Below are 17,301 nucleotides of genomic sequence, written 5' to 3'. Positions count from 1 at the left end.
CAGCAGTATATGCAGCACCAGAACCTGGCAAAGCGAAACCAGGCGAGTAGGCGACATCAGCACAGTGACAAGAGTGATGAGGACATGGACACAGACTTCTCTCAAAGCATGGGCCCTGGCAATGTGGGCATCATGGTGCTAATGGGGCAGGTTCATGTGGTGGAACACCGATTCTGGGCACGGGAAACAAGCACAGACTGGTGGGACCGCATAGTGTTGCAGGTCTGGGATGATTCCCAGTGGCTGCAAAACTTTCATGGAACTTTGTGACTTGCTTTCCCCTGCCCTGAGGTGCAATAATACCAAGATGAGAGCAGCCCTCACAGTTGAGAAGCGAGTGGCAATAGCCCTGTGGAAGCTTGCAACGCCAGATAGCTACTGGTCAGTCGGGAATCAATTTGGAGTGGGCAAATCTACTGTGGGGGTTGCTGTGATGCAAGTAGCCAACGCAATCAAAGATCTGCTGATATCAAGGGTAGTGACCCTGGGAAATGTGCAGATCATAGTGGATGGCTTTGCTGCAATGGGATTCCCTAACTGTGGAGGGGTCATAGGCGGAATTCATATCCCTATATTGGCATCGGAGCACCAAGCCGACGAATACATAAACCGCAAGGGGTACTTTTCAATAGTGCTGCAAACACTGGTGGATCACAAGGGACGTTTCACCAACATCAACGTGGGATGGCTGGGAAAGGTACATGACGCTCGCATCTTCAGGAACTCTGGTCTGTTTCAAAAGCTGCAGGAAGGGACTTTATTCGCAGATGAGAAAATAACCTTTGGGGATGTTGAAATGTCTATGGTTATCCTTGGGGACCCAACCTACCCCTTAATGCCATGGCTCATGAAGCCATACACAGGCACCCTAGACAGTAATCAGGAGCTGTTCAACTACAGGCTGAGCAAATGCAGAATGGTGGTAGAATGTGCATTTGGACATTTAAAAGCGCACTGGCGCAGTTTACTGACCGGGTTAGACCTCAGCAAAACCAATATTCCCACTGTTATTACTGCTTGCTGTGCGCTTCACAATATCTGTGAGAGTAAGGGGGAGATGTTTATGGTGGGGTGGGAGGTTGAGGCAAATCGCCTGACTGCTGGTTACGCACAGCCAGACACCAGGGCGGTTAGAAGAGCACAGGAGGGCGCGGTACGCATCAGAGAAGTTTTGAAAACCAGTTTCATGACTGGTCAGGCTACGGTGTGACAGTTCTGTTTGTTTCTCCTTGATGAAACCCCCCCACCCCTTGGTTCACTCTACTTCCCTGTAAGCGAACCATCCTCCCCTCCTGTCTTCGATCACTGCTTGCAGAGGCAATAAAGTCATTGTTGCTTCATATTCATGCATTCTTTATTAATTCATCACACAAATAGGGGGATAACTACCAAGGTAGCCCAGGAGGGGTGGTGGAGGAGGGAAGGACAAGGCCACACAGCACTTTAAAAGTTTAAAACTTTAAAACTTATTGAATGTCAGCCTTCTGTTGCTTGGGCAGTCCTCTGGGGTGGAGTGGCTGGGTGGCCGGAGGCCCCCCCCACCGCGTTCTTGGGCATCTGGGTGAGGAGGCTATGGAACTTGGGGAGGAGGGCAGTTGGTTACACAGGGGCTGTAGCGGCGTTCTGTGCTTCTGCTGCCTTTCCTGCAGCTCAACCATATGCTGGAGCATATTAGGTTGACCATCCAGCAGCCTCAGCATTGAATCCTGCCTCCTCTCATCACGCTACTGCCACCTTTCAGCTTCAGCCCTCTCTTCAGCCCTCCACTTACTCTCTTCAGCCCGCCACCTCTCCTCCCAGTCATTTTGTGCTTTCCTGCACTCTGACATTGTCTGCCTCCACGAATTCGTATGTGCTCTGTCAGTGTGGGAGGACAGCATGAGCTCAGAGAACATTTCATCGCGAGTGCGTTTTTTTCGCCTTCTAATCTTCGCTAGCTTCTGGGAAGGAGAAGATCCTGTGATCCTTGAAACACATGCAGCTGAAGGAGAAAAAAAAAGGGACAGTGGTATTTAAAAAGACACATTTTAAGGAAAAGTGCGTGCACTCTTTCATGGTAAACCTTGCTGTTAACATTACATACATAGCACATGTGCTTTCGTTCCAAGGTTGCATTTTGCCTCCCTCCAGCACATGGCTAGTCCCTCCCCCCTCTCCCCTCCTCGTGGCTAACAGCGGGAACATTTCTGTTCAGCCACAGGTAAACAGCCCAGCACGAACGGGCACCTCTGAATGTCCCCTTAAGAAAAGTACCCTATTTCAACCAGGTGACCATGAATGATACCACTCTCCTGAGGATAACACAGAGAGATAAAGAACAGATGTTGTTTGAATACCAGCAAACATACACTGCAATGCTTTGTTCTACAATGATTTCCGAGTATGTGCTACTGGCCTGGAGTGGTAAAGTGTCCTACCATGGTGGACGGAATAAGGCTGCCCTCCCCAGAAACCTTTTGCAAAGGTTTTGGGAGTACATCCAGGAGAGCCGTGAATGCAAGGGCAAATTAATCATTAAACATGCTTGCTTTTAAACCATGTATAGTATTTTAAAAGGAACACTCACCAGAGGTCCCTTCTCTGCCTGGCGGGTCTGGGAGGCAGCCTTGGGTGGGTTCGGGGGGTACTGGCTCCAGGTCCAGGGTGAGAAACAGTTCCTGGCTGTCGGGAAAACCGGTTTCTCTGCTTGCTTGCTGTGAGCTATCTACAACCTCATCATCATCATCTTCCTCGTCCCCAAAACCTGCTTCTGTGTTGCCTCCATCTCCATTGAAGGAGTCAAACAACACGGCTGGGATAGTGGTGGCTGAACCCCCTAAGATGGCATGCAGCTCATCATAGAAGCGGCATGTTTGGGGCTCTGACCCGGAGCGGCCGTTCGCCTCTCTGGTTTTCTGGTAGGCTTGCCTCAGCTCCTTAAGTTTCACGCGGCACTGCTTCGGGTCCCTGTTATGGCCTCTGTCCTTCATGCCCTTGGAGATTTTGACAAATGTTTTGGCATTTTGAAAACTGGAACGGAGTTCTGATAGCATGGATTCCTCTCCCCATACAGCGATCAGATCCCTTACCTCCCGTTCGGTCCATGCTGGAGCCCTTTTGCGATTCTGGGACTCCATCATGGTCACCTCTGCTGATGAGCTCTGCATGGTCACCTGCAGCTTGCCACGCTGGCCAAACAGGAAATTGAAATTCAAAAGTTCGCGAGCCTTTTCCTATCTACCTGGCCAGTGCATCTGAGTTGAGAGTGCTGTCCAGAGCGGTCACAATGGAGCACTCTGGGATAGCTCACGGAGGCCAATACCATCTAATTGTGTCCACAGTACCCCAAATTCGACCCAGCAAGGCCGATTTCAGCGCTAATCCCCTTGTCGGGGGTGGAGTAAGGAAATTGATTTTAAGAGCCCTTTAAGTTGGGGAAAAGAAGGGCTTCGTCGTATGGACAGGTGCAGGGTTAAATCGATTTAACACTGCTAAATTCGACCTCAACTCCTAGTGTAGATCAAGGCTTAGTTAGTGTCCAGTGTCACCAGTTTATTAATGGTTTAATTATCAGCCTAACCTTTTTTTCCTTCCTCTGCCCAAGGATATGTTCTCAGTTTTTTCTGTCAGAACTCAAAAAATGTCTCCACATTTTTCTGAGGAATTGCTATAGTGGCACACACCATTGATCTAGCTAGTCTTGCACTTTGTCTCCAACAGCATCCTTTATTCGATTCAGAGGAGAAGGTCATTTCCCCACGCACTCCTGGAATGCACACAGGTATGAGGCTCACATTAAGCCCTGAAAAATGAGTGTTAGCTAGTAGTGACTCATAAAAGTTGAGTCCTTGTGCTGTGCTCTCCACAAACCTGAAGGAGCAGAGGTTGAGGCTAGTCTGTGATTGTACTACTACTCATATCACTGAAATGACATTGTTCTCTATAGCCATCATACTTGTAGAGAACGGCTAATGGACTGTATCATTCTGATTTGAACACAGCATTTTTGGAATGAAACTAAAGTAATAGTTTAAGATGACCTGTACTAGGAAAACACCTACTCCGTTACTATAAAGACATAACGGATACAATCAACTTTCAAAATATGTACTCACCAATGCTAAATTATTGGCTAGATGAATGCATTCCCTCTCCCTCCCACTGAAGCAGCCAGGCTTGAACCTACGGGAATAATGTAAAATAGGAAGAGAGGGAAAAGGTGCTTTTAGAGAAGGGGAATGGGGACATTGTGAATCTCCTGTTTTCATTAGGCCAGTGGGGCAGAAAATGTGGAAAACATCTATATGGCTTCGTCAGGAAAAAAGGCTAGAGATGACCTCCCGCTTGCTTCAGATACCCAATAGCCTGATGATTAAAGGCCTGGTCTACACTTAAAATTTTGCTGGCATAGATATTTTGGTTAGGGGTGTGATATCTTACTAGCAAAGCTATGCCTGTTAAAGCCCTAGGGTAAATGCAATTATACTAGCAAAAAATATTTTTGCTGGTATATCTTATTTTGCTGCAGAAACTAGTTTTTCTGGTTAAAAATCCCCCCCCCCTCCCCTTTTATGGTGTTATAAACTGCATCTACACTATGAGAGTTTGTTCTTATACCTGCAAACCTTTTAAGAGTAGACATGGCTTAAATAAAGGCTGAAAGATGATGCTGTGGAAACCTCTGACTGTCCTGGATCCAATGCGGGCCCATCATTTCAATCAGTTTTACTTGTAACATTTATATACTACACTTTTAAAAAAAACTTAAAGCTGATTTAGCTACTCAGTTACTGACCAATGGGTGTCTTTATAAAAAGGAAAGTGATAGAAATATGTTCCAATTCCATGCTTTAGGTGCCCCCCCTTTTATAGTTCATCCTTTAGACCCATTTCTTTTGCAAGGCCCACAAATGCTAATCCTCACCACTTGCCATGAACTTTATCATTTCCCCCTCATTAACATAATCAATATTTTAGAAAAAATGTTAGAAGATAGGATATCCATTGGGGACTCCCCATGCACATTTCATTGCCTGTTGAGATTCTAGACTCCTGAGACAGAGACTGTTGTTTTCTAGGTTTAGGAATTGCTACCCCCAGAAGTTCAAAGATCGTGCATGAGCACCCCAAAATATCATGAGTTTGGCTCAAAACATAAGATTTTAAATAGATGACAATGCTGTCATTATATATTTCACATTTATAGTGTGTGATACAATTTTTGGGCCCCACATCCCTACATGATTTATGTACCCCCTCAGACCCGTAATCAGTTCTGCACCTCCTCCAACCCTTTGGCTGCCTCTTTTCCCCCAGAATGCCTCCATTTCTCATGTAGCTGTAGAGGCATTTCACCCCCATTTTCCGGTCTGGGGAGGCCAATAGCTCCAGGGTCTTCATTTCACAATCTCCTCCTTTCACCCCAAAGCCTCATGTGGGAAGCAGTCCCAATGGGGTTCCTCTCCTCCTCCTTTCCATGCACAGTGTCTCAACATAGAGAGGGGAGGAGAAGCAGAGAGGAGCTGACCCATTTTTTCTCAAGAGCGAAGAGGACAGGAGCTGCTTTGAGCTGCTAGGTTCTTTCTTCTTTCTCCTCCTCCACTCTCTTCTCCTCTGAAAATAGTATCAGCTGCGCCTTCTTCCCCTATCCAAAAATTCTCTCAGCTCCTGAAGGGACGTGGACAGCTCAACCTGCATGCTGCTCCTGGTAGAAAACAGATTGGCTGTTTTCTACCAGGAGGCAGGGAACTGAGGAAGGCAGCCAATCAGAGGAGGTTTCCCCTTGGCACTCTGAAATTTATGTGAAGGATTGCTGCATCTCATGCCCAAATCCCATTGCTCACGATAAAATCATGAGAGCATGCAACACTGATGCCCCATACGCAACTGAGTGCACTGTTTGTCATCGAGCAAACAATAAAAAAAATACATTTTTTACAGACTTAGAGCTCTATTTTGAAGCTTCTGAAGGACACACTTGGGATAATTTGTTGATCATATATTCATCATGTTATAACATCATCTGCTTCTAATTTAAACTAAGCAACTTTTAGGAAATGATGTACTGACTGAGTTCCTTTTAACATAAAGCTGAGGCCTCTTACTCAGCAAACATCATGTATTAAGTGATAAAGTTATGCAGGTGGATAGATGTTTGAATAATTGAGGCTTAACTGAGTTTTTCTAGAGACTGCTACTTTCTGACTTACTGTACTTGTGTTTCTAGGTATTGCTCTAGACAGTTTTTTTCTATAGTTTATTATTCTTAAGGTTTCCATGGCAAATTAAATACTTCTCCTAGCTATCTATTAAAGTGTGCTTTGGGTGTAGTTCTCACCCATTTCTTTTTTGTGGAACATATGTTTGTTCGGAGGAAGTTTCTTTCTTAGCTACAAGCAGCAAAGGAATTTCTGTAAAGGAATTTTTAAGTACAGCTTATATGGTATTATTGTATTTTCAAAGTGAAAGTGATAGTTACATTAATAATTTATTTCTAGTTTTGTAATGACTTTAGAATTTCTTTACCAAGACAATATTGTTTCCCTCAAACTAGATTTTCAAATTAATCTTACAGCTAGTCACAGTAGTACAATGTGTCTAGTAAGGTTTAAAATGAAATGTTTTCTTACTAGCCAAAGCATTATTACTGCAGGGTTTTCCAATCAAAATTGGATCATGACAATCAGCTGTGCGTGTGGTGTTTTTTTTAACCCAACATACACTGTTACTCTAGTTACCCTACACAATAAATAGCATTCTAGCAATATTTTCATCTAACAAATTTTGATTTAGTGTAAGCAGTTTACTATTCATTTTTGGAATGTAGGTTCTGTTCCATGCAGGATTGTAGGAGCTGTAATGTAATACAGATCCATCTAATTTTTTAAAATAAGATGTCTGGGTTATTTATTTTTAATTTTTAAAATAAAATATGGTTGCTTTGGGTGCTCACAGCTGAGGAAGAAACAAGAGACTAGTAATTGCTGTAGAGGCGTATTTGTAGCTATAGTTTTATTAAATCAGGTAACATAGACTGGGAGGCCACTTTATAATACTTGGTTTTTCTTAGATACATGTGAGGTGTATTTTCCAATACTTAATATTATTTCCCTGATAAGATGATTAAGATTTTAATTGTAAAGTATTCTTGGCCCAATGTTGAGCACGTTCTTGTTTAAGAAATGTGTACCATGGATTCAGTAGATGTGGAAAGAAGTCTCTTTATATATTTAATTGAGGGTTTCTTCTCACCGACACATTTACTTAGAATTAAGGCAAGGCATGTGTGCCACGACAGGTTGGTTAGAATTAGGAAACTCAGAGACACCCAATGGTTCATCAGCCAACTATGGTAACAGCTATTCCTGCTAGCAATTCCCATCCTCTCACCCATAAAATCAGCATAAAATTGACCTAACATTGCTAGATCAGATGGAGTATCTGGAAAGTAATCCTCAGGGGAAAAGAAAAATCGGTCTTTGTGAATCTGAAGATAAAGTGCATAAAGTTGCAGAATCGGATTATTCTGTATCTTTCTATTTTTAAATTCAGTGCCCTTTTGTTTCTTCTGCAGGACTTGTGAGAAGTTGCTACAAAGATATGTCAGATGTAGTCTGAGTCTAACCCCCAAAGCCGAAACAAGCATAATCTTTTATTAAAAAAACAAAAATGGACTCAGATGATTAGAATAAAATCCAAAGAAAGAAGGGTAGGGTGGACTTTTTTTGGTAGTGTTGGTTGGTTTCAGTGAAACAATGAAAAAAAAGAAAAGAAAACTAGTAAACTTTCTTTCTGTGGCATAAGCAATATAGATATTTTTCTTTTAGATATTATTAAATAACTTTACTATATCCATAAAACTATTAATAACAGATGAACACAACCACATAAATATTAGTAACTACAGTTCTGTGAAGCCTGTCTCTTTGAACATTTGGAGGAGATTGAGAGGTATGTTCCCCCCACCCCGCTATTTGTGGGGTTGGATGCTTCTGTTCGAATTAAGATGGGGATTTTTTTTATGGGCTGTTTCGTTTTTGGGAGGGATTGGCTACTGGCCTGCCATTGCTGTATTGGACTGTATAGTTTTAGAGATCTGTCAGAGTCCATAGAGTTGGAGGATAGGTGTGTCTCTTGTCTTTTTAATGTGTTTAACTGGAAATAAGTAAAGAGAGAAATCACACTGCAGTACATATAATTGTAAATCACTTACAGTTGTTGGAACATGAAAGAGAGAGTATGATAAAACCAGGTGAAAATAAGAGAGAGCTGGTATAAAATAAATATTATGTAATGAGGCAGACACATAAGGCTTTTTGTCTGGCTGTACCGAAAAAAGGACAGGAGACACTTGATATGGTTTTAATCAGGCCACGACTTTATTATTACATGTCTGGGACTACCTGACAGATAAAAGTGTACAGTGCAGGTAACTCCATGATCATTCAATATTTACATGGGGACTTCAGCCAGCCCCCCCTTTTTCCATCCAGGTCCCCCAGCCAACCCATCACTAGGACCTTACTATCTGTCCCCCTTGCCCTCCCCCCCCCCCCCCGAATGAGGGTTAAGGTGGGCTATAAGGAAAGGGGGTTTACTCCCTGCAGTGCCAGTCATAGGAAACCTGAATCCTGCCCCCTCGGTCCTGCTCCTTCAACAAACACTTCCTTTTTAAGTCCTTTACCAAGCCATTTATCTGGTCACTGTATCCATTCCCTATTGAGTACCTGCACTGAACTGAACTGTAGTTGTAGGATTTATATTGGTTAAGGTACTATGGAAACAAAAAGGAGTTTGTATTATCTTGTTTATCTTGTAGTTTACAATCTATAGGGCACTGTTGCAGGATGCCATTCAAGTCCATTTCTATATTATCATTGATAGATAAGTATGGTTCATTTTTCTAATGACTAAGGAAAAGTAGCTGCTAATAAATAATAAAAATAGTGCTTTTCGCATAATTTCTAGTTTACAGAATGGTTCTGAATAATAATTTAACTATAGTTAGAATATGGCAAGATGACTTTTTTTTTAATGGAGAGTAATTTTACGATTGTGGGAAATTTCTACCTAGATTAACAGTACTTAAATTTTTTTTTAAAATATGTCTTACGGTAAATACTTAGTAATGCAGTAACCAATATGTATGATTTCTAGCATATCTTAGAAGTGTATGCATGTCCTCTGTATTATGGGTTATAGAACTGTTCGTAGTGAGAGTCAGAATTTGGTCTGTGTTATAGGTACCTAAGGCACCTGATATGACTTCTGTTCTCTGAATTGATTATTTAACCTTTATGAAAAGAGCCATGGTGCTTGAAAAAAAAAAATCACTCAGATACTGAATCACTCAAGGAGAGGTTGGGAGTACTTCAGGGAGATAGATAAATGAGTTAAGTAGACCTAGAAAATCTTTTGCTGTCCCCTAGAAGGGTTAAGGAGACTTGGCCTGCAATGCCTTGAGTATTCTGAGAATACCCGTTTTTGCAACGCCATCATGTCTGATCCTACTGATGCAGTGGAATGGGTGGCCCAATGTGTGTAGGACAAGGCTTTCTGTCTGAGGCTTACTCCAGGTAATACCTAGGTAATGGTAGACTAAGGAAACAACTGGAAAACAAAACACTCCACCCCGCACACAATTCTAGCCCTGGGGAGAGGATGAGAGAAGAAGCCACATGTTTCAGATATTAATCCTATCGCTAATGCTCTGCTGGAAGGCACTAAGTCTAAGAACCTATATAGAATGCAACTGTGAGCACCTGGGTGGAATTGAAATTGTTTGTTTTGACCTTTAAACCACTAGATGGTTTGAGAATGAAACAGCCTAGGTTGGAAACAGCAGATGTGCTTGAACTGGAGCATCTTCTATTTAAACAGGAGGAATCTTCTATCGGGGTCTGAGGTCCCCTTCTTGAAATTTTGCTTCCCAGTCAGCTTGGTTCACGACAGCACAGATTCACTGCAAAATACATCTTTTTCATGGGGTTAGGCTGATAGGTGAGGAGGTTCATTATTGTTTACAGGTGGATAGATAATTGTAATTAGTAATTATAAAGCCAGACTACACAGTTTACCAGGAGAACTCTGATAGCTTATAGTTGTTTCAGTAAATTTCAATAAATGTATGTGGGCCATGCAGCATGGAGAGGAACAATTGTTCCTGGACATTGACCCCGCCATCCTTGTGTTGGTATCTGGCAACACCACAGATATCTTGCTATATGTTCTGAAGCTGGCACAGGTGTCAACTGGCTGCAGGCAAAGGACCTTTCAGAAGTATCTGATCCCCCTGCTCCCTCTACTCTCTCCTTATTGGGCTTATGTTCAGTGAAAAAATAGCATTCTCTCTCTCTCTCGTTTCCTACCTGCCTCCTAACATTCTTGCTTCCAAACATACCCAATACGTACTATTGTGTATATGTATTGAGAACTTGGGCAGGTGGGCTAGCACTTCGAGTGCAAATATGCAAACTCACTTACGAATAGCTGTATTCAGATGAATAATAACTTCTCCCAAGTGTTCACATGAACAAAAACAGGTCACCTAAATGTTCTTGGTCAACTGAACAAAAGAGGACCTGATTAGGGTTAGATTTAATAGTGAGTTGGATTTCATGAACTCATTCACAACTCCCTACTCTCAACAACCAGCAGGCTTGAGGAGCAGCAGAGCAGCGTTGACACACCCTCTCAACCTCATCAAAAGTCAATAGCTTCTGGCAGGAGAATGGAAAAAAAAAAGAAAATTCTTTTTCCCCTTTCAGCCAGTGAAGGGTGTGGGGCTTCAGATTTATCAGACAGAGGTAGCCAGAGGCTGAGCTGTTCCAATAATCTCAGCCTTTGTGCAGGTAGGAATCTCAGCACCTACGGGGAGCAGGGGCACTGGACTTCTCATCTGGGCATTTGCCCAGGATTTTACTCATGGGCTTCCCCATCTGATGTATTTGCCTCTCCTAATTAGGCCTTTAGCCCCTGGTTTAGTAGACATCTGAAAGATTTTTCTATCCCTAGGTTGGAGTGTGGGAATGGTACTTGGGAACTTGGATTCTTATCCAAGAACATAAGAACGGCCATACTGGGTCAGACCAAAGGTCCAAAAAGCCCACTATCCCGTCTTCTGACAGTGCTCCAATGGCAGGTGCTCCAGAGGGAATGAACAGAACAGGAAATCATCAAGTGATCCATCCCCTGTTGCCATTCCCAGCTTCTGGCAAACAAAGGCTAGGGACACCATCCCTCCCCATCCTGGCTAATAGAATTTATCTAGTTCTTTTCTGTACCTTGTTATAGTCTTAGTCTTCACAACATCCTCTGGCAAGGAGTTCCACAGGTTGACTCGGCTTTGTGTGGAAAAAATACTTCCTTTTGTTTGTTTTAAACCTGCTGCCTATTAATTTCATTTGGTGACCCCAAGTTCTTGTGTTATGAGAAGGTGTAAATAACACTTCCTTATTTACTTTCTCCACACCAGTTATGATTTTGTAGACCTCAATCATATCCCCCCTTAGTTGTCTCTTTTCCAAGCTGAAAAGTCCCAGTCTTAATCTCTCCTCATACGGAAGCCGTTCCATACCCCTAATAATTTTTGTTTCCCTTTTCTGTACCTTTTCCCATTCCAACATATCTTTTTTAGATGGGGCAACCACATCTGCACATAGTATTCAAGATGTGGGCATACCATGTATTTATATAGAGGTAGTATGATATTTTCTGTCTTATTATCTATCCCTTTCTTAATGATTCCCAACATTCTGTTTGCTTTTTTTGACTGCCGATACACATTGAGTGAATGTTTTAGAGAACTATCCACAATGACTCCAAGATCTTTCTTGGGTGGTAACAGTTAATTTAGACCCCATCATTTTATATGTATAGTTGGGATTATGTTTTCCAGTGTGCATTACTTTGCATTTATCAGCATTGAATTTCATCTGCCATTTTGTTGCCCAGTCACCCAGTTTTGAGAGATCCTTTTGTAGCTCTTTGCAGTCTGCGTGGGACTTAACTATCTTAAGTAGTTTTGTATCATCTGCAATTTTGCCACCTCACTGTTTACCCCTTTTTCTAGATCACTTATGAATATTTTGAATAGGACTGGTCCCAATACAGACCCCTGCGGGACACCACTATTTACCTTTCTCCATTCTGAAAACTGACCATTTATTCCTAGCCTTTGTTTCTTATCTTTTAACTAGTTACCAGTTCATGAGAGAACCTTCCCTCTTATGCCATGACAGCTTACTTTGCTTAAGAGCCATTGGTGAGGGATCTTGTCACAGGTTTTCTGAAAAACTTGGCCCACTATATCCACTGGATCCTCCTTGTCCACATGCTTGTTGACTCCCCTCCCCCCCCGCCCCCCCCGCCCCAGGCAAAGAATTCTGGTAGATCAGTGAGGCATGATTTCCCTTTACGAAAACCATGTTGACTCTTCCTCAAAAAGTTATGTTCATCTATGTGTCTGACAAATTTGTTCTTTACTATAGTTTCAACCAGTTTGCCTGGTACTGAAGTCAGGCTTACAGGCCTGTAATTGCCAGGATCACCTCTGGAGTCCTTTTAAAAAATTGGTGTCACATTAGCTATCCTCCAGTCATTTAGTACAGAAGCTGATTTAAATGATAGGTTACAGACTATAGTTAATAGTTCTGCAATTTCACATTTGAGTTCCGTCAGAACTCTTGGGTGAATACCATCTGGTTCTGGCGATTTATTACTATTGTTGATTTACTCCACAACCTGTAATAAAACATCAGTCTCCGTTTCCCCATCTGTAAAATTATAATAATACTTGCCAGACCTACCTCATAGGGGCATTTTAAGGGTTTATTAATATTTGTGAAACAGTTTGGAATAATTGGATATAAGAAACTAAAGAAGTATTTAATTTTATTAAGAGGGGTTAAAAGCTCCAAAATAAAAGGAGGTATGTCGTCCTGTTTTGACTGTTGCTCAAAGTTAAGTTATGATGCTTGCACGTCATAAGTACATAACAATCCGTTTTCTAATCCATAGCTTAAATGGCATCGATATGAGTCTGAAAGGAAAATGGATAAACAAGAATCCCTGAAAATAATGGCCATTTTTGTATTCATGTGGAGTGTGTTTACAAATAGTCTATGATCTTGCCATCTTACCTGCAGTGGCTGGAAAAAAGGCTCTGTTCACTTGATGCCATAACTGAAATAGAATTTTGAATATTGGATTTACTCCTTAAAAAAAGATTGAAGTACTCAAAGGTTAAAAAGAATATTTAAATCTGAAAATATCTCAATACATTGTAACCTACCATTGTTACATAAAAATATACTTGCAGTTCCATAAATATGAAATAAAAGAATATTTTTAATAATCCACTGTCTTCCTCAGTTTTGAGATACATTTTTGACTTGCCAGGGAGCTTGAAGCTATGCTGACCCTCTCTTTAATATTAATGTACTCTGACTGTACTACTCTGTTCCTTTGCCTCTGATTAATGCTGTCTGTCAATTATTTACAGATCCGGTGGTACTGTGGAAGTTCCCGGAGGACTTCGGAGACCAGGTTGGAAACATGAGATTGAACTTTTTTTTAATGTTAGAATAATAATAAAAAAAGCTCTCCTACTCAGCTGTGGAAAGGCAGATGCTAATGATATCGGTGAGCAAGTCTTCACCAACTGATGGATTGGTAATTAGAATGCATTTGTGAGAAGAATATGAAATAGTAGTTTTGAAGCATTTTATCCATAGTAGTGTCTTTAATAGATTTCACATTCTTTCTATTATATGAACTATAATGTATTCAATGAGTTTTTATGCAGTTCAATTTTTGTGGTGTTTAGGGTTGAAAAAAAGGTACATTTCTCAACAAAGCTTTACAAAAAATCTTAATGAGACAAACATTCGTCTCAAAAGATATATAAATAAACAAAAACATCCTGATATCTACTTTTAATATTGGAACCTTTATAAATAATGTTGCCATAGTAGTTTACAGCTCAACATTTTGTATTGTTTTATAAAATTACTATACATTTTGCTTTGTAGGACAGTTGATTTGCACATGCTAGTAATGGACAAAGGGGGTAAACCTACTGATTGTGCAAACACTGAAGCTCTAGTTTCTTATTATGAATTGTTCTCAAAGGTAAACTTAAGTCCACTGTATCTAAAGGGTTATGTCCATACTTGATAGCATTAATAGCAAGTTTATTAATTAGGTAGTCTGCTTAGATGGAGAGAATATTTTATTTGTAACTGTTTTTTAGTATTTCACTATTATTTAGATGTATCTATTCTATTGACACCATTTTGTATTTGCATAAAAAAAGCTTATGTAGACACAGTTAATAGAAGAAGTGTTTCTGATGCCAGGGAACACCTTCCTTTGCTTGCTTTCTTATATCCATATTGAGTCAACCAGGCATCGATAGTGTCACCACAATAGTTGCTTAGAAATGTCTGAACAGTAGATTTTGTTAAATTGGAGAAACAGTCTGAAATTAATAACATGAGTTTCTATAAAGATAGAAATAAGATGGTTCAGGATTTAAAGGAATAGTTAGCTCACACTTTATATTTGTGACTTTATCTGGTTGGGAGATTATTACCAGTCAAGGATCTGGAGGTTATAAGTAAGGGATAAATAGAATGTGAGCAAAGTACACCGTCATACCTTCTTAATTATATATTCTGCAAGTTTTGATAATACCTTTCTGAGGAAAGAATGATTGTCTCTTTTCTGGTTTAAATTCAGAGGTTTTAGGAAGGACTCACTCAAAAGAGGTTAGAAATGAAGTATGAGGACAAGTTGGAATTTAATCAATAGGTTGAGGGTTAGTCAGTGAACATTGGATGTTGAAATATGACTAGAAGATGAAGTCTACTGAAGACGGGAGGGAAACATGTAATGCTGGAATGGACGTGGCCAACCGAATTTTAAAGGCATCTGTCTGGAACCTGACTTTGGGCTCTGCACAACCTGCATTCATACCTGTTCCACAATTTGGGGAAACTAATATTCTGGTATTATATCAGCTTTCATGGAAAAAAGTAAATTTCAAATCCCCTTTCATGGAGAAGTTGCCTTTAAAATGTAAATTGATCAATAGGTTTTGAAAAGAACAAACCGCTGGGCTTTGCTTCTGCATGAAGGGCTTGATCCAACCAACACATTGCAGTTAGTGGGAGCTTTCATTTACTTCAGTAGGCTTTGGATGAAGCAACAGAAAAGGAGACTTGGAGGATCTAAATAAAGTCCTCTTGCACATTTCTATTTAGATCTAGTCAGAGCATTTGTAATGAAATAATTAAACTTAAATTAATGTTTTGTGTATTTGTGTTTGAGGGGGGATTCACAAAAGAAAATCATGCATGTTTTTCTCCCCATTTTCCAGTCAGCTCTGCTTTAAAAGTAAAATGTTGTTCAATTTTGAATGTATGCCAAGGAATCATCTTTCCTAAAATCCCTAGGCACTTGTGATAATAGTGAATTGGTTGCAGTTACAGAGAGTAACACAGAATTGCTTTTCTCCCATGTTAAATGCCTTGACAGCTTATTGCCTTCTCTTGCCTTCACTTTCGTGGTTCAGCAAAACCTTTTTCCTGCTTATTTCACTTGCTCTGATTTTCTCCTCCTCCTTCTCTTCTTATGCTCTTCCTAATCTTTACTGCTTCCTTACATCTTTTTCATCCTCTTGGCTTCACATTTTTTTCCTACTAGCCCTAGGAACATTTTCCTATCTCTTGTTTCCCAAGAGACGTTTGCTCTTTCATATCTAGCCACTTTTGCAAATTCTTCCTGGACAGATCTCACCAAAGTTGTCTCTAGGTCACTTTGCACCAGAACTATTTGGTTTTGGTTTGATTAAAAGGTCATTTCTTTGAGGCAGGAATTTTGTCATCTTATTTATTTTGTCAAGCATTCTGCACATTTAGGGCGCTGGGGAAATAATAGGCACACAATCTGAAAAATGTTCTGTCAGAGTAAACTGGTTAATTATAATCACAGTTTGCATATGTGGGAGGAAGATGGTCCAATGGTTAGGGTGCCAGCCCAGGACTCACTCTGCCACAGACTTCCTGTGTGACTGTGAACAAATCAGTTTCTCTGTGCTAATTGTTTAAATGCCTGCAAAGCTATTCATGTGGCAGACGAGGCAAAAACAAAACAACACAACCCCTCCACCATTGAAATGTGGAAAAATGCTTTTCCTGATACTTTTACAGTATGGATCTCAACACAGAATCATAGAAATGAAGAGCTGGAAGGGACTGCCAGAAGTCATCTGGCCCAGTGCCTTGCTCAGTGGCAGTACCAAATACACCTACCCTATTCCAGCCTTAACTATTTTCATTAGATGCTCTTCAGTTTCCCCATATCTTTCTTAAAGTATGGTTCCCAAAACTGGACATAGTACTCCAACTGAGGCCTTACCAGTAGGGGGGGACAGTTACTTTCTGGGTCTTACATACAACAGTCCTGTTAATACATCCCAGAATGATATTAGCCTTTTTAGCAACTGCATCACATTGTTGGCTCATATTCAATTTGTTATCCACTGTAATCCCCAGATCCTTTTCAGCAGTGCTATTACCTAGCTGGTTATTCCCCATTTTGTAGTTGTGCATTTAATTTTTTCTTTCTAAGTGTAGTATTTTGCACTTGTCTCTAATGATATTTCATCTTGTCCATTTCAGACCAATTCTCTAATTTTTCCAGGTCTGTTGAATTCTAATCTTGTCCTCCAAAGTGCTTGCAACAACTTCCCAGCTTGGTGTCATCTGAAGATTTTATCGGCATACTGTCCACCCCGTTATCCAAGTTAATGAAAATATAGTACTGGACCCTGACAGATTCTTGTGTGGCACAACGCAATATGTCCTTCCAGTTTGACAGTGAACCACTGATAACTATTTTTTGAGTGTGTTTTTTTCAACCAGTTTGTGCATCCATTTTATAGTAGTTTCATCTAGACCACATTTCCCTATTTTGCTTATGAGAATGTCAAAAGCATTAATAAAATCTACATAAATCATTTATGCTTCCTCATGTCTACTAGGTCAGTAACCCTGTCAGAGAGGGAAATTTGGTTAGCTTGGTATGATTTTTACCTAGAGATTGGCTGTATACCATACAGTGAAGCTGAGCCACAAGCAAGTTGTACAGAGTGCAGTGCAATAAAGACCTCTGTATGAAGAAACTAATCGTATCATTGAGATGTCAGACAACTGTACAACTTACCATTATGCTGGAATTTCTGCTATGGAAATGTAGTTTGACAGAGTTGGAGAAATTCTATTATAAGATACCTGGAAAAGTAGGGCATTGAAAAGCCCT

At 40.7% G+C, this 17,301-nt stretch overlaps 1 protein-coding gene across 3 annotated transcripts in view; it reads left to right on the top strand.

The window, feature by feature from the left end:
• DENND1B (DENN domain containing 1B) overlaps positions 1–17,301 on the top strand; it is a 243,551-nt gene that overhangs the window by 57,038 nt on the left and 169,212 nt on the right. For 2 of the 3 annotated variants that reach the window (XR_013346830.1, XM_077823786.1), the window contains exon 3: positions 13,481–13,524. Coding sequence is in view for 1 of the 3 variants with exons in the window: in XM_077823786.1 (XP_077679912.1) it covers positions 13,481–13,524 (44 nt within the window). In the remaining 2 variants the exon portion in view is untranslated. Of the gene's footprint in view, positions 1–13,480; positions 13,525–17,301 lie in introns of those variants that run through there. The other variant, XM_077823787.1, reaches the window with a different exon arrangement.

Source organism: Eretmochelys imbricata, chromosome 8 (assembly GCF_965152235.1).
Source record: "Eretmochelys imbricata isolate rEreImb1 chromosome 8, rEreImb1.hap1, whole genome shotgun sequence".
NCBI lineage: Eukaryota > Metazoa > Chordata > Testudines > Cheloniidae > Eretmochelys > Eretmochelys imbricata.
The sequence above is the reverse complement of the archived record's forward strand: the minus strand, read 5'-3'. Positions and strand labels throughout refer to the sequence as shown.